Source organism: Xenopus laevis, chromosome 1L (assembly GCF_017654675.1).
Source record: "Xenopus laevis strain J_2021 chromosome 1L, Xenopus_laevis_v10.1, whole genome shotgun sequence".
Lineage (NCBI taxonomy): Eukaryota > Metazoa > Chordata > Amphibia > Anura > Pipidae > Xenopus > Xenopus laevis.
Genome location: NC_054371.1, coordinates 835,706 through 854,664, shown reverse-complemented (window position 1 = coordinate 854,664; position 18,959 = coordinate 835,706). Strand labels below are relative to the sequence as shown.

Genomic DNA, 18,959 nt, shown 5'->3' with positions numbered 1-18,959 from the left:
AGTGAAAATACATGAATATGTATATATGTAGCATGTCATAAGAAACATATATATATAATATATAAATGGGATTGTACACATAAACGAGTTGAACCATTTTAAATATAACAATTCATATTATAAAGCATAATATGAACCATAATATAATTTTTTTCAGACCTCCCCTTATATAACTGGTAGAAAGTCAGATAATACACTAATATCAAATAAGAGCTGAAGCAGGGGAGGAGGTACAGCAACTTATGACAAAAATCATAATATAAGTAAATACAGACCAAGTATCAATACTAGGATGACATGGATAGACTTAAAGAAACTTCCAATGAAGGTGTTTAACCAGCTGTAAACGTTACCCAATCACCTGAAAGAGCTGAACCCTTCTTTAAAAATATTATACTTGTTGTTGCAGCTCTAAAACCTTGTCCATATGACATTCAGCAAACACTTCAGAAGAACAATTGGAGGATGTCCTAGAAGCCATCCTTGAGAGGGTCATTAGCAGTCAAGATAGATAAACTCAACTTAAATACAGTATTTGCAGCATATATATCTCATCCCCCAAAGGTTGAATAAAACGAACCCTGAAATAAGTCAGGAGTGTCCTAGGTGTCAACACTCCTCAACTGACTTCTTGCACCTACTATGGAGATGCCCCCCGTAACAACGCTTTTGGGAAAAGGTAGTGAAAAGCATAAAGGAAAAAACAGGAATGATTCTCCCACTAGATCCTATGGTAACGAGGTTGAAGATATGTCACCCAGGAGAGGTCAGAGAACTCTGATTACTCTACTTTGTATGTAAGTTATGTATGCTACATATGATAAATAAATTATAGCAATATAGCTATAGCAATACATTGGAAATCAGCTGACAAAGCTTACAACCTGGGTGAACATGATTGATAAAGCTATTCTCTAATATAAACGTACATACATGAAGAGAGGCTGACCTCAAAGATTTGACAAAATATGGGCAAAATGGACAGACCCCGTAATCTCCCAAGATCCTTAACGTAACACAGAGAAGAAAGCTACTGTGTCTCCCTCCTCATAAAGTGGGGTACAGATAAAGCCGCAGGAATTGTGTGGCACCCTGGAACAGATCAAGTTAAACGCTCTAGTCAAGTTCATAGCAGAGAAACACAATGTCCCAACAGTTACAAAAGATAGACTATAAATTAAAATAGGACCTGGACTAGTTTTATTCTAAAGCTCCGTTACTGCTGCCCAAATCCCCCGTGTCAGTAAGTCACCCGAATTTATTAGTACAGAGGCAAACACCAAATGTATTGATTTTTTGGAGGGCACTGGATCACTGGAAGTAAATGTAAGGGGAGCTATCTTAATTCTAGGCTTTTGTATCTTCGTAGAACTGCATCAAAAGACTTGGTTAAGTACTCCCCCAAAATAAAATCAAAAAGCATACATTTAATTACGTTTTGTATTAAACCCAGGGCCGGATTTCTTCCCCGGCCACCCCTAGGCTGCGCAGTCCGACCAGGCGGCCGCGCGGTCCTAGTGCCCGCGAAAAAATGCCGGCGCAGCTGGTGTAGTTGAATGGGGACACGAACGTCCCCATAATGCGGCTGGGCGGCATGCCGCCCCTATTTTTTGCCGCCCTAGGCCCGGGCCTATGCGGCCTTGCTGCAAATCCGGGCCTGATTAAACCCTTGACATTATCCTAAATACAGCCTTAAAATATATATATATATATATTTTTTTTATTAATGATATATATGTATATATATATATATATAAACCTGAAGTAAGTTTTCAGATGGCTGCTCAGACATGAGGCTTCATAGTCTTGTGGTTAAGGCAAAGACCTTTGGCAGAGATGGTGATGGGTTCAAATCCTGCATGTCATCATTTTTTTCTTATAATTCACAATCATTTTCTCATTTAATAAAATATACTATAAAACGTATTTAAAATTGCATTTTTTTTAACCTTTTGTGGGCAAGGTACTGGGCTTTACAATGGAAAACTTTGGGTTCAAATGTGGTATCAAACTTTTTTATTGTTAATTTTAAAATGCTACTTTATTATAGTATGACACATGAATTCAATAATTTGATGTAATGTGGGGCACCGATCTCCTTTGCATTTAGAGACACAGGGAATTTATTACTAAACTTAGACAATATGAGTTGCACAATGTTAAAATCTATTACAATTCTTTGAGAAATATGGGAGTGCTTTTTAAACTAAACACTTTTGTGCGGGATTTGGCACCACAGGACATACATGTTGCCTATAAAAATGGAAGGGGCCACTTTGCTGGCATAAAGTGTGTAAAGAGCAATTTTGGGTTAGGGTTACCCAGGATCAATGTGGACAAGGGCAGAGTTCAGTCTGACACAGTTACAGTCGATACATTAAAACAAGTACAATTGTGCATGTACTGTACGTATCCATATATACAGTATGTGTAGGTAATAGTAAATCAGGTGGGAGTTGCTGTTTTGGGAAGGGGAATGCAGTGTTTTGGGTGGCATTTGTATTTTTTTGACAAAATCATTTGTCACGTATTGACACAAGCTGCTGTTGGAACTGTGTGTCAATCATACGTGGACTGGCAATCTGCAGGTTCAGGCAAATGCCACAGAGATAGCTGGAAGGTGCCATAGACAGTCACTATTTATTGGGCTGTTTGTACTTGAAATGTAAGTGTCTATTGAAATCACAGTCTGGACTTGGTATAAATGAATGCAGTTGTGCACAATTTACAACAGGTAGTACAGTAGGATGAACAATGAGCAGACTATACAGTGGTGGGGGGTCATGTTTTGGATATCTAAGTACAAATCTTTAATAAAGAGCTTTGTCTGCCACCATTTTTAAGCAGAACTGATGATGCATGGGGGACATGGTTATAGGTTATGGGCTGTTGTCTCTCCACTGGCAAAAATACACAGTCTGACATCATCATCATCATTTATTTATATAGTGCTGTCAAGATACACAGTCTGACAACAACCTCTGACAACTGTGTGCTACACTATACCATGTGTTTAGTAGGGAAGTGTTAGACAACTCAAATGAAATTACTTTCAATTTCCTGAGCAGAGATTCACGTAAGATCACTACAGATCATACAGATGGTTTTTTCCTGCACTCCCCTGCGCTCCAGTTAAGTGTTAAACCACAGGGGAGCGCAGGTCCAGACGTAGGCAATGCCTCCTTAATGGGGGTCCCCACAATGACACATGTAAGTGCCAAACGCAGGTGAACTCAATATGCTGCATTCCCCCTGCGTCCGACACTTACATGTGTCATTGTGCGTAAAGAGCCGCTTGTCTGTACGAGCCCTGAGGCCTAGGAAACAGATAGTGGCCTATGTTTTGTTACAGAAGTGCAGTTACATGGTGTATAGAACAACAGACACGCTCACTGAGAGACAATGAATGAAAGATCTTAAAGGGGCTAGAGACCTGCACCAAATTGCCCCCAATCTGAACCACACTCCCACTCTATGGGGGACTGATACTGGGAAACAAAAACGATATGGACAGCAAAAGGTTTACCGGTCACAGAGGATGAGGGGAAAAATGGTACATTTTGCATGAATAACTTTGGAACACTAAAATGCTAAATGTGTCCATGGATGAACTTTAAGTTAATGTCAGATGTAGTGCAGGCGGGACTGGCAATACGTACCACTATTCTAACAAAGAGGGGCTGCTGTAAGAGGTTATAGACACACACTGTCAAGGATTAGGTACGGGGAGCTGTGGAGACTGAAGGGAAAGGGCGAGTCCTTGAGGCAGGAGCTGTATGTGCCCAGGGAACACTTGAAGGGAAAGTAGGAACAGGTTGATGAGGGCGAAGAGTCAGTCTGGATCAGGTGCAGAACAGGACGGAGAGGGCAAAGATCAGGACTGGACTAGGCAGGAAGAAGAGAGCGATGACTCAGAACAGGAACAGACTGGACGGGGCAGGACGGTGCGGGCGTAGATCAAACTGGGGATAGAGTGCAGAGGGAGACTGGATAGCAAGATAGCAGAGGCAGACTGGAGCGGATAGCAAGACTGGACTGGAGCAGAGGATAGCAAGACAGGACTGGAGCAGGATAGCAAGAGAGGGGTACAAGGTCAGGTCAGAAAGCAAGAGTAAGGAACAGGTGAGACAAGGTCAGTACAAGGTGAAGTCAGGGCAAGGTACAAGGTGGAACAGGTAGAAGAAATCAGGAACAAGCAAGGCAGGGTCAGGTCAAGGCTGGGAAGGTACAAGATGGGGTAAAGCAAGACAAGGACAGGCAGACAAGGAGGAATAATAAGGGAAAAGGGGCAAGAGCTAGAACTACCAAGTTAGGGGCACTGCCGCAGTACTAGGGAGAAACAATGTAATGCTCTGGCCAGAAGTGGTCTAAGTGCTGCCCTTAAATAGGGAAGAGTCAGTCCTGATTGGCCAATTGCAACTAGGCAGCAGCTCAGCTGGGGCTGGAGAGGCCAATCAGGCGGCAGCTGAGCTGGGGCTGGAGAGACCAGGTTACACATAGAGAACAACCCTACAGGCTGCTCACCTGGCCAAATGGTTAAGGTATCGAGCCAGAAACCCAAAGGTCCCCGGCTCAAATCCCAGCAATACCTGACACTCACTATTTATTGGGCTGCTTGGGTCTCTTGTGTATTAGAAATGCCAGGGCATATTTGGAAGGCCAGTCCAGTCCTGATGTAGGAAATTGTCTGGGTGCATCAGTGTGACAAATAGTGAGTGAGGTTGGATAGCAGAGTAGGATAGAGACTGTCTCAGGAGAAGGGTGAAATGTAATCACCAATGCGGCATATAGGACAAGGGCACTTAGGGCAAATTCACGAAGCGCCGAACACTAGCGTTAATTCGCTAGCGTTTGGCATTTTCGCTACTGTGCAAATTCACTAACAAACGCTGGCGTAGTTTCGCTAGTGTTACTTCGCAACCTTACGCCAGGCGAATCTTCGCTAGCGACGAAACTACGCAAATTCACTAACGCGCGCAGTGTACTGAACGCTACCTTTTACGCTAGACTTCCTTCGCCACCTCAGACCTGGTGAAGCGCAATAGAGTAGATAGGGATTGTTTCAAAAAAAATCAATTTTTTTTCTAAGTCCCAAAAAACACTGGTGTGTTTTCTACATGATGGCTGATAGGCTGAAAAAGATCGAAAAATGTTTGGGGCTCTCCCCTTCCTCCCCCCTACATTTCCTGACTCATGGCAACTTACCTAGACAGTGGGCACATGTGTAGGGCAAAATAAAATTTTTATTTGCTGATTTGAAGGTTTTCTAGGCATTTGTAGTGCAGATACGTGTTCCTCCATTGAAATTTGAATTTGGCGCCGTATGCAAATTAGCCTTCGCTTTATATAGTGAATCAACGCTAGCGCAACTTCGCAACCTTACGCTACCCCTGTGCGCAACTTCGGATTTTTGTGAATTTGCGGAGCCCTGGCGAAACTACGCCTGGCGAAGTGTGGCGAAGTTGCGCCTGGCGCAACTTTGCATCTTAGTGAATTTGCCCCATAGAGTCTTGGCTCCACTCTTCTTTCAGCCTGCAAAAATGACGGAGGCTGAGAAGGTGATCCACTCCATACTCCATCTCCATTGATTGATTGATAATGACCACTTCAATTACATGTAACAGAAGTTGGCCTCTAAATGCCTTCTTGCCAGGGCCAGAACTAGGGTTAGGTAGAGTAGGCCTGCGCCTAGGGCCACAAAGCTGGGGGGGTGACAGGCACACACTTTCTCTGCTTCTCTTACCCCCAGTCTGGTTCCTGCTCTAGCCGTAGTGTAAGTCTTTTTAGCACATGTGCGCTGTTCACCCTGCACCTGATGTTGCGCATGCGCATTCTTTCACGCATAAGCGGCTGTGGGGCGAGACGAGCGGTCGGGTTGGCCTGATGTTGCTTCTTGCTCCATGTGCCCATGGCCTAAAAGCAGTTGTGAGGTATGTAGATTCATGGCCTCCAAGACCCTGCCAGATGCCAGGCCAATTCTACTACCACTTGTGCCACTACAGAAAATTACTAATGGCCATTGCATTAACCTTTTGCTTTTATACAATAAAATGAGTGGGGCCCCTACAACCAGTAGGTGAAAAGTAGCAAATTGTGGGGAAAAAATGACACATTGTAAACTTTAGTGCTTTATGGCTCTTACTTCGGCCAACTAATCTCCCTTAAAAGCCTTCCCACCGGCTACAAAGTAAATCGCAGGCGGGATGGCACTCTGAGTGCTTCGTTTTCCGAAGTTGCCTGAATTTTGGGCGACTTTGGAAAACAAATTGATCTGAGTACCATCCCGCCGGCGATTTAGCTTCTAGCCAGCGGGAAGGCTTTTCGGGGAGATTTGTCGCCTGAAGAAGAGGAGGTTAGTCGCCGGGCAACTAAATCTCCCAAATCTTCATGTGTGTCTCTGCCCTTATAAAGTTATGTAGAGCCATAAAAGTACAAGTAGTTCATATTGTGTAGTGTTATGGATTTATTATAATATATATTTTTAGTGATGGTCCAATTTATTTACATTTCACCACCTGCAAATTGTTTTGTGAAACTGCAAAAATTCGCCGGTGAAAAAAATCTGCTGCAACAAAAAAATCGGTTGTGTAAAAATTGTCGAGCGCATAAAAATTGTTGCGTATCACAGTTATTTTTTGACTTTAATGCATTTGAACAAAAAAGTTGAACATGTAAAAATTGTCGTGGGTCAAAAGTAAAAAACTGAATACAAGAAGTAGGAAAAGCATACCCAGAAACAGGAAAGGAACTTTAAGTTAGGCAATTGAATTAGGAAATCTGTGCCTTTAAAAATTTGAATCTAACACCAACCATGATGACATCACGCAGTGCTCTCAATAAAGCCAAAACTACCGCGCGAACCTGGAACAGGAGTGGCACATAGAAGTGGAAAGTGACGGGTGTCCCCACCTCCCCACTAGACCACCAGGAACTCTCACTGTTTGTCTATGTGTTTTGGGCTCTTGTACCAACCCAAAGTCGCCAAAGCTCTATAGAAATAAAGATTTGTGCCTCTGAAGATGCCACAGTAGCTCCCCATCTTTTGCCTTGCCAAACTATTGCACATGCTCAGTCTGTTCTTGGCTGATGTCACTGACCTGAGCTTAGGGACTGACTCACAATATTCTTCTTTCCTCTGGCTGCTTGTTCTAGTCACTGCCTATTCACTATTAATCATACACACACACTAACCAATCACAGTCCTGTCTTCTCTCTCTAGTCTCCTCCTATTCACTATTAATCATACACACACACTAACCAATCACAGTCCTGTCTTCTCCCTCTAGTCTCCTCCTATTCACTATTAATCATACACACACACACTAACCAATCACAGTCCTGTCTTCTCCCTCTAGTCTCCTCCTATTCACTATTAATCATACACACACACTAACCAATCACAGTCCTGTCTTCTCTCTCTAGTCTCCTCCTATTCACTATTAATCACACACACACACTAACCAATCACAGTCCTGTCTTCTCTCTCTAGTCTCCTCCTATTCACTATTAATCATACACACACACTAACCAATCACAGTCCTGTCTTCTCCCTCTAGTCTCCTCCTATTCACTATTAATCATACACACACACACTAACCAATCACAGTCCTGTCTTCTCCCTCTAGTCTCCTCCTATTCACTATTAATCATACACACAGACTAACCAATCACAGTCCTGTCTTCTCTCTCTAGTCTCCTCCTTTTCACTATTAATCATACACACACACTAACCAATCACAGTCCTGTCTTCTCCCTCTAGTCTCCTCCTATTCACTATTAATCATACACACACACACTAACCAATCACAGTCCTGTCTTCTCCCTCTAGTCTCCTCCTATTCACTATTAATCATACACACACTAACCAATCACAGTCCTGTCTTCTCCCTCTAGTCTCCTCCTATTCACTATTAATCATACACACACACTAACCAATCACAGTCCTGTCTTCTCTCTCTAGTCTCCTCCTATTCACTATTAATCACACACACACTAACCAATCACAGTCCTGTCTTCTCCCTCTAGTCTCCTCCTATTCACTATTAATCATACACACACACTAACCAATCACAGTCCTGTCTTCTCCCTCTAGTCTCCTCCTATTCACTATTAATCATACACACACACTAACCAATCACAGTCCTGTCTTCTCTCTCTAGTCTCCTCCTATTCACTATTAATCATACACACACACTAACCAATCACAGTCCTGTCTTCTCCCTCTAGTCTCCTCCATTCACTATTAATCATACACACACACTAACAATCAACAGTCCTGTCTTCTCCCTCTAGTCTCCTCCTATTCACTATTAATCCATACACACACACTAACCAATCACAGTCCTGTCTTCTCTCTAGTCTCCTCTATTCACTATTAATCATACACACACACTAACCAATCACAGTCCTGTCTTCTCCCTCTAGTCTCCTCCTATTCACTATTAATCATACACACACACTAACCAATCACAGTCCTGTCTTCTCTCTCTAGTCTCCTCCTATTCACTATTAATCACACACACACACTAACCAATCACAGTCCTGTCTTCTCCCTCTAGTCTCCTCCTATTCACTATTAATCATACACCACACTAACCATCACAGTCCTGTCTTCTCTCTCTATCTCCTCCTATTCACTATTATCACACACACACACTAACCAATCACAGTCCTGTCTTCTCCCTCTAGTCTCCTCCTATTCACTATTAATGATACACACACACTAACCAATCACAGTCCTGTCTTCTCTCTCTAGTCTCCTCCTATTCACTATTAATCATACACACACACTAACCAATCACAGTCCTGTCTTCTCTCTCTAGTCTCCTCCTATTCACTATTAATCATACACACACACTAACCAATCACAGTCCTGTCTGATTACATGATACACCTGTGTCTCTTTACCCAGGGGATTGTTCAGAATCATTTATGGAAATTCTTCCAGTATTGATTTTTTAGATCCCCCTAATTCTCTATTTCTCTAAAGAAGTTGAAGAAATACTTAATTATAAATGCAAGAGAACTGACCAATGAGAATGCTGATTCCTAGCCAGGGGAGCTTCGCCAATGAGGTGAGTTGAGGCTGTCGCCTCAGGCGTCAGCGCCCCACTAGGTACCAGGGGCAGCAAAAATGCTGCTCCTGGTACTTTAAGAGCGAATTTCTGGGGGAGGGGGGCTCAGGCAGCGGAGGGGCCAGGATTGCCCCTGTTCTTAGCACTATGTCAGCCATCTTGCTCATATCTTACATACAGAGATAATTACATCATTTTGAGCATATGTGACACTGGAATCAGAAGGGAATAAAGGACAGACTTGTTTAGTGATGGAATGTGTTGCTTTCTGCTCCCAACTCCAGTTGTAGGAACAAAGAACATGCAGTCACAGTCACACAGATCAGATGGGATTCTCATTGGAGGATTATTGGATTATTATGGATATTAATAGAACCACTGGTTTTGAAGAGCTGAGAAAAGCTTTATCAAACAATAAAAAGTATAAAATTCATATTTAATTACATGGTGACACACAAACCAGTGCAGTCTGCATATTCTGATTAATAATTCTTCTATAGTATGTTACCTGTTACTGTTTTAATAATTGACTATGATCCTTAAACTCTGCCTCCCAACAGTAGCACAGAGCACACTGGGCATGTGCATGGTCTTGGTATTGTAAAGATGGTCTAACTTTTTTATTATTGTTATCAGGTATTATATTATTTGGGCTGGTATAGTTGTTCATGTGTAAATTGCAACAGAGAATTTAGCCCTTAGTGTATCATGTTGCAGTTGCCACAGTTTATCTTATACTCATCCCTACAGATCAGTTATGGAGCTACAGACCCATTGCTCAGTGACAGAGTCATGTTCCCATATGTATTCCGGACAGTACAGAGTGATGAATCCCATTATTTTGTTATGAGTAAATTACTGAGACATTTTGGCTGGACCTGGGTTGGGGTAATTACATCTAATGATATCAGTGGAGAGAGAGAACATCAGATCTTGGCCAAGTATCTCTCCAGGGAAGGCATCTGTATTGAGTTCTCATTAGTAATAAATATGGCCAACTATTTTGAAAAGGATATTTATAGCAGGAGTATTGATGAAAGTTCTACCAGTGTTATTATACTTTGTGGAACAGTTTCTTTAAAGCTCATTGTAAACATAAGACATGAACTCAGTAGTATGACCATTCAAAAAAAGACATTCATCCTTTCACCCAACTGGGGATCTATGGAAGCCATTCTTTATTATGCCGTAGAAATATTTAATTGCAGTCTGGTCCTTGTGCCAGGGTACCATTATGATCTGGATACTCCTGAAATGAGGAGCTTTTTAGAGAAATCCCATCCTTCTAATTACCCAGAAGACAAGTTACTGGAAGATATATGGATGATTTATTTGGATTGTTTGTCAGAAGACCAAAAGCAGAATGATTTGTATAAATATATTTACCCATACATTGATTTCCATAACTGCACTGGGAAGGAGCGTATTACAGACCTTCACTATTTCAGAGGAAAGTACAACTCTCCCCAAGTGCATCTGGCAGTTGATATGATGTCTCGCGCTCTACATGATATGAACATGAAGCTTAATAAGAAATCTCAAGAGAAAAGACAAATGGATATTTATATGCACCAGGTAATTGATGATTATAGTGAATATTAATTAGCTGTAACATTACAGTTTTAATGACAGGAGATAACTCTCCACCAGTCGTCAGTAGGAAGAAGCATTTTAGAGAGTCTGGCTCAATCTGCTCATCAGAATTAAGTCTAGTTATCTTGTGTATTGACATTAGCCTGTTTTACCTTGTTTAATCTTAATCCTGGGGTACCATGGTGATCTTGTTTGCTTGAATGATTTAGTTAGCCCCAGGTCTGATCTGAGATGTAAACTACGCCCTGGAATTTTAAATACAAAGAGGCCCCCCCACAAGTCCAATAAATAGTGACTCTGTCATCTTACAGCAGCCCCTCTAGCATTTGCCAGAAACTACAGATTGTCAGTCCATGCCTGGTTTGGCCCCTGATCCTGGTCATTGTTCCACTGTATAGAGCACTGGTAAGGCCCCATCTAGAATATGCCCTACAGTTTTGGTCTCCATCACTCAAACAGGACATTATTGTATTAGAGAGGGGACAGAGAAGGGCAACTAAGCTGGTAAAGGGAAAATCTTAGCTACGAGGAAAGACTGGCCAAATTGGGGTTTTGCTCATCTTCTACTGGGTATAACAGTCTCCATTAAAGCAATAGTTCTTGAATATTATGATGTGACCCTCCAGCTCCCATTAACCTTAGATTAAGCTAATAGTCAATTAGAAGCAATAGCTAGAGGGCCACATCCTAAAGTGTATTGTAACTAGGTGGTCTAGCTGTCAGAGGACTGACTGGTTTTAAATGGAAATATTTGTAGCTCTGTGATAGACGGGGGCCACATGCTCACATGTAGGAACATGCTTTTTTATTAATATCCAATAACCTATATCAGAAATGCCTGCATTCAGACTCAACTTGGGGCCAGTCTGATATGAACTGCTGGGTAATGCCATGTTACTCCATGTGACCAGTGCCTTATTGTCTGGAGGTAAAGTTTATCAGTAATCGATGGAGGGACACCTTTACTATTGGTATGTTACCCCATGTGAAACATGGGCTTCTAACTGTTGCAATTAAATCATAATTTACTTAAATGGATACTAAACCCTGCTGAACTGCACTGCTCAACCAAACTTTACTCTCGACTAAAAATCCCACAATATAATAAAGGCAGAGGTAAGCTGTGAGCTGTAGTCCAGTAACATCAGACATAAAACAATATTGTTCAATAAAACTTCCTCCAGATCTCCAGTGCCTAGAGCAGCATTAAAATGCAAAATAATGGAAAATACTCCTCCAATGAGAAAACTAGCTGATGTACATAAATCTGGCTCCATGTTCTTGTAACTGGAGTTGGAAACATTAATCCCAGTTTCCCAGCACTGAACAAGTCTGTCCTTTACATCAATGTCTTATAATGAAATAAAAATATTGTACAATAATCTCTGTATGTAAGATAACAGCAAGGTGGCTGACATAGTGCTGGGAATCAGCAGGTTTTGGTCAGTAGAATTCTCACTGGTAAATTGGTTTCCATATGTAATTAGGTATTTCTCAACATCTATAGAGAACTAGGGTTGCTGTGGGACACCTTTATGATTAGGTTTAGAGTCCCTCTAATATAAGGTTGAAGGGAACTGTTGTTGGCTGCAGAAGCACCACACCAGTATTAGTATCCAAGAGCTACCACTTAAATTGAGACTCTTATACCCAGTAGAAGATGAGTAAATAAAAGAGATGGGGATCAAATGTAACAGATAATAATGGGAGACAATAGAACTTTAGCTTCAGATAAAAGCTTCATAGTTGTAACTGCCTGTTTAGAGATAAATGATTCTGTGAGCACAGAGAGACTGATAGAGTTAAATGATTCTGTGAGCAGAGAGAGACTGACAGAGTTAAAGGAGTCGGGGGGCAGAGAAACCGATAGAGTTAAATGAGTCTGGGAGCAGAGAGAGACTGATAGAGTTAAATGAGTGGAGCAGAGAGAGACTGATAGAGTTAAATGAGTCCGGGAGCAGAGAGAGACTGATAGAGTTAAATGAGTGGAGCAGAGAGAGACTGATAGAGTTAAATGAGTCCGGGAGCAGAGAGAGACTGATAGAGTTAAATGAGTGGAGCAGAGAGACTGATAGAGTTAAATGAGTCTGGGAGCAGAGAGACTGATAGAGTTAAATGAGTGGAGTAGAGAGAGTGATAGAGTTAAATGAGTGGAGTAGAGAGACTGATAGAGTTAAATGAGTGGAGTAGAGAGACTTATAGAGTTAAATGAGTGGAGTAGAGAGATTTATAGAGTTAAATGAGTGGAGTAGAGAGACTTATAGAGTTAAATGAGTGGAGTAGAGAGACTTATAGAGTTAAATGAGTGGAGTAGAGAGACTTATAGAGTTAAATGAGTGGAGTAGAGAGACTTATAGAGTTAAATGAGTGGAGTAGAGAGACTGATAGAGTTAAATGAGTCCGGGAGCAGAGAGAGACTGATAGAGTTAAATGAGTGGAGCAGAGAGACTGATAGAGTTAAATGAGTCTGGGAGCAGAGAGACTGATAGAGTTAAATGAGTGGAGTAGAGAGAGTGATAGAGTTAAATGAGTGGAGTAGAGAGACTGATAGAGTTAAATGAGTGGAGTAGAGAGACTTATAGAGTTAAATGAGTGGAGTAGAGAGATTTATAGAGTTAAATGAGTGGAGTAGAGAGACTTATAGAGTTAAATGAGTCTGGGAGCAGAGAAACTGATAGAGTTAAATGAGTGGAGTAGAGAGACTGAGAGAGTTAAATGAGTGTGGGAGCATAGAGACTTATAGCGTTAAATGAGTGGAGTAGAGAGAGTGATAGAGTTAAATGAGTGGAGTAGAGAGACTGATAGAGTTAAATGAGTGGAGTAGAGAGACTTATAGAGTTAAATGAGTGGAGTAGAGAGATTTATAGAGTTAAATGAGTGGAGTAGAGAGACTTATAGAGTTAAATGAGTGGAGTAGAGAGACTTATAGAGTTAAATGAGTGGAGTAGAGAGACTTATAGAGTTAAATGAGTGGAGTAGAGAGACTTATAGAGTTAAATGAGTGGAGTAGAGAGACTGATAGAGTTAAATGAGTCCGGGAGCAGAGAGAGACTGATAGAGTTAAATGAGTGGAGCAGAGAGACTGATAGAGTTAAATGAGTCTGGGAGCAGAGAGACTGATAGAGTTAAATGAGTGGAGTAGAGAGAGTGATAGAGTTAAATGAGTGGAGTAGAGAGAGTGATAGAGTTAAATGAGTGGAGTAGAGAGACTTATAGAGTTAAATGAGTGGAGTAGAGAGATTTATAGAGTTAAATGAGTGGAGTAGAGAGACTTATAGAGTTAAATGAGTCTGGGAGCAGAGAAACTGATAGAGTTAAATGAGTGGAGTAGAGAGACTGAGAGAGTTAAATGAGTGTGGGAGCATAGAGACTTATAGAGTTAAATGAGTGGAGTAGAGAGAGTGATAGAGTTAAATGAGTGGAGTAGAGAGACTTATAGAGTTAAATGAGTGGAGTAGAGAGACTTATAGAGTTAAATGAGTGGAGTAGAGAGACTTATAGAGTTAAATGAGTGGAGTAGAGAGACTTATAGAGTTAAATGAGTGGAGTAGAGAGACTTATAGAGTTAAATGAGTGGAGTAGAGAGACTTATAGAGTTAAATGAGTGGAGTAGAGAGACTTATAGAGTTAAATGAGTGGAGTAGAGAGACTTATAGAGTTAAATGAGTGGAGTAGAGAGACTTATAGAGTTAAATGAGTGGAGTAGAGAGACTTATAGAGTTAAATGAGTGGAGTAGAGAGACTTATAGAGTTAAATGAGTGGAGTAGAGAGACTGATAGAGTTAAATGAGTGGAGTAGAGAGACTGATAGAGTTAAATGAGTGGAGTAGAGAGACTGATAGAGTTAAATGAGTGGAGTAGAGAGACTGATAGAGTTAAATGAGTGGAGTAGAGAGACTTATAGAGTTAAATGAGTGGAGTAGAGAGACTTATAGAGTTAAATGAGTGGAGTAGAGAGACTTATAGAGTTAAATGAGTGGAGTAGAGAGACTTATAGAGTTAAATAAGTGGAGTAGAGAGACTTATAGAGTTAAATGAGTGGAGTAGAGAGATTTATAGAGTTAAATGAGTGGAGTAGAGAGACTTATAGAGTTAAATGAGTGGAGTAGAGAGACTTATAGAGTTAAATGAGTGGAGTAGAGAGACTTATAGAGTATACAATGATATACTGTTTTCTGCACATTTACACTGATTTTAATCTTATTTTGGAATATAAAAAATATCAGTTCTCAAATAACACCATCACATAGAACATATATCCCAATTGAAAGATTGTCTAACATTGCTGATAATATCCATATAATACACAAGAGCCATGAATATCCTGTAAATGATATCCTTATAAACGGTGAGTTCTGATGTCATTTCTGTCACATGTCCATATAAACAAAAAGACGGCCGGCTCCAATCTCTTCTGGACTAATTATTGTATTCATAGAGCAAAACCACTTCTAAACCTGCGGGTAAAATCCCCAATAATTGCTCAAATAATGAAATCAAAGTATGCCACTGGCTAATCCTTACCAAGTGGAAACGTATGACCTGGGTGTGAAACTTATAATATCCTGATATTTTACAAGAGGGGTTCACTATATAATTAACCCCCTAACCCTAATACCCCAGGCCTAACATGTATGATGCTATTTAGGGAAATTGTTTCCCTTTCACTGTGCCCCACAATGTTATATAATGAGATATCAGCACAACACAGCTACAGTATATACAGGCTGGGAACAGCAAGAGACACAGGCAGGAAGTGGGAGGGGTTTCCCGCTACTACACGGTTCAGCCTGTCAGTCAATGCTATGACCACTTCCTGTTGGAGAATGAAGCGATAAGCCCACTCCTCAATTTAGCCTTATCTCTGAACTGGAAGGTTTTATCTGAAAAATGCATTCAAAACTTTTTTTCTACATCATTATATATTTTGTTGAAGGACATGTAACCCATTTCTGGCCGCCCCCTGGTGCCCAGGTGATACATCACATAGTTATTACTGATGCAGGTCCTGAGTCCCCTTTGCTAAGTGGAAGGTACTGGAAACTCCTCTCTGGCAGTGCCTCCACCTAATGGGGTCCCGGAATACACCTGAGGATAGTCCCATTAGGAAACAAATCAACCACACACTTTATTATATTAAAATATAAACGTTATACAAAAAATTGCAATTTTAAAGGGGAAGTAAACTGTAACATTATACACATAAATGCATTCAAAGCATGACCCACTACCCTAGGAACCTGTAGCAGAGCAGTCCTGGTAATTCCCTGCCAGGAAAAGTCCAGCAACTCCATTTTGGCAGCCCAAGAGTCTCCATTCCTTGTCCCCAAAAGAGTACCAGTCCTAGGTAGCGCTACCTACCCAAATACCTTTCCCAATGGAAAGTATTTGCTCCCACATGGCAGGCACTTTAATAGCTTGTTTCTCCAAACAGGAGATCGCTAGATCCTCATCCTTTCCTACCCCTTCCCTCATGTAACACTCACCCCAAAGGAGTCACACAGTGATGATGTCTTTATAGGCTCCAGACTCTCCCAGTCAAGCACATAACAAGGTTTGAATCCTTCGGGTATTTGCTCCCAACACTGTCGATAGCGTGAGCTCTCCCGACATCCATTGCTGAACTGCAGCTCTCAACACTCTCCATAGTGTGAACATACAAATCCGGCATCCAAACTGCAAAACCTCCTTGGTTGAGCTTTCTGGAGGATCCTGCCCAGCCTTGACTGGCCTATCGAACTCCCTTTTGCCTACATTTTGCCGGATAGGATTCACTATCTCCCCAGTGAAACAAGGTTCAGCAACAATCTGTAATCCTGTAACTGTAATGGCTGACTGAGCACATGGCATCTCCTTTTATATTGTTGCACAGCGACACCTTGTGGCTGCCTTTGGGATCAGCCATGCTGCACCAATCACAAGGGCTCTGCCCCTTAGGAAACCCTGTATCTCACATGAGGCTCTGACTAAAGGGGAAACTAACCCTGCGGGTCCCTACAGATAAATACTTTAACTAAAGCATATTATGTAAAATGTCTCCTTTTAATCAGTCTGTGGGGCAGAGAGGCATGGGGCTGCTATTGCTTGTCAATCACTGACATCATCAGGTTATGCTAATGTACGGAATCCATGCAAAATCATTGCTCTTATCCCTGTAAGGGCAGAAGCCCAGATACTGTGTGAGTGTGCTGTAAGCTGTTACCTAGCAACCAGCTGTTCAGTGATCTCAGTGCAACAGGAAGTGACACAGCAGCTAGTGAGTGGCAGGCAGGAAGAGGAAGTCACAGAGACTGGCAAAAGAAGAAAGCCTGGCATAGAGAGCCACATGGTGGACAGAGAAGGAAGCAAGAGAGCTGCTGGTGGGACCAGAGAGTTGAGAGGCTGCACCACATTCATTTGGATCAGACTGGCACAGGGAAGCCACATACTGTGCCTGGAGAGACAGAGAGTGTGAGAGGAATATAGACTGGAGGAACAACCAGCAGGAGATTCCTATCTGAGCATCCAAAGGGGCTGCTAGTCTCACTGTATGACTGACTGTACTGGACTCACCTGGAGAGACTCTAAAGTATCCAAAGAGGATTTGTGAGTATCCTGGTTAAAGGGACAGTACCCTAAAGAGCGCTGAAGAATAAGGAGGACTTTGCCTTTTCAGCTTGGCGCTTGCAAGTTAGTTAGTGAGGCCCTATTGCCACTGGTTAGGAGTGCTGCATGTATTAGGTGCCTATTTATTTTATATAAACTGTTATTTAGTTTAACCAATAGTGTGTGTTATTACTGTATTCCTATTGGGGCCACCCGTAGGTGCATTTCTGGATCCCACTAAGTGAAGTCACTGCGCTAGTAAGTACCAGGTACCCAGTCTCTCCCAATACCACTGCAGAGTGGCTCAGGTTTGTCCCGTGTCATCAGGTAAGCGCCACACGTGGAGTGTAACACAGACAAAGGGGTGTCGAAAGGGTTACACTAATGAGGAAGTGACAGTTGGCTCTCCTGACTCCAGAACATTCTCACCAGACTTTCAGCAGAGGATGTGAGGAAAAGGAGGGTGCTGGAGAGGATTTGAGGGGGGGTGGGAAAGGCAAATTAAATCATGTTAGACTTGAAAAATCAAGATATATATATATATATCCCCTTTAAGATATTGTCATTTTGCCACAGTTTATTACACAGATTATCTTTTACATTTATTACAGTTGCACCTTTATTTGAAAAAGATCCAGTACAAATCTAAACGTGGTCAAACCTTCTCCTTTAATGAAAACAGAGAGTATATCTCTAAATACTCGGTCTATAGCAACTTCATGGCTTCTTGTTACTCGGTGAATAAAAACTTCCTTGGTGAGTTCTCCCCTTGGGCACCATTGGATCAGCAGCTGAATTTAACCTCAACATCAGTTCCATGGAAGACAGAGGATAATACAGTGAGTTCCCTTTCTCTTTTATATGATAAACTCTGTGTATCTCATCATTCATCACGAGGAATGGGTACAATTTGTCTTTTGAGAAAACAGTTAGAGTTACTGTTTTTTTATTATTTGCAAACAGCAAGGCCCTGATTATTTTGCAGCAAAAGGAAGCATAAAGGTTGGAATTTGAATGCCTTTCATAGGTGTATGCACACATCTCATTCAATCAAGTGTTAGTAGAACATTGTTGGCTTTAATATATCAGTTAAAACTCAGTATAACTGTCCTTGGGAGGTCAATAACATGAGGCCTCATCCTTCTATAACCCTAATTTGGTTACTGTCTCTTTAAAAAGCAACTTACCCTTGGCAATCCAGGGGCCCTGAGTCCCTTTTGTGTATGAAAAGTACCGGGAACTGGGAATTACAGTGCAGTGCCTCCACATAGGGAACACTGAGGAACACACCTCAGGGGGATTCCACTAGGAATAATAAAACATACACAGTTTGCAAATTAAGCAAATATAAACTTTATATATAAACTGCAGTAAACCTTGGGCAATCAAATACACCATGCACTCCTACACTGAGGATACGTGGGACACTACCTAAATCCCTATTAGGTACTTAACTGTTGCTCCAACACAGTCCTTTTAAAATATCAAAGTACCAATCCTCCGGAAGGGGTTAATAACCACACAGTTCAAATGAAATGTTCCTTCCCCAGAGCTCTCATTCCCCAGGTAGTGCTACCATTTCTATAGGAGTACCTCTCCCTATGGAATTTAGCAGCAGCTCCCATGTAGCAGGTAAATAAACAAGACCTGTCTTCACTTTGGGGCCCCACACTTGTATCCATGCCGGTATCCTCCCTTGGGTGGCTC

At 41.6% G+C, this 18,959-nt stretch overlaps 1 protein-coding gene across 1 annotated transcript in view; it reads left to right on the top strand.

Annotated features, from left to right (window-relative positions):
• LOC108704870 (vomeronasal type-2 receptor 26) overlaps nucleotides 1–18,959 on the top strand; it is an 80,840-nt gene that overhangs the window by 44,322 nt on the left and 17,559 nt on the right. Inside the window, exons 4-5 of the mRNA XM_018241572.2 lie at nucleotides 9,825–10,649; nucleotides 17,864–18,091. Coding sequence (XP_018097061.1) covers nucleotides 9,825–10,649; nucleotides 17,864–18,091 — 1,053 coding nt within the window. The remainder of the gene's footprint in view (nucleotides 1–9,824; nucleotides 10,650–17,863; nucleotides 18,092–18,959) is intronic.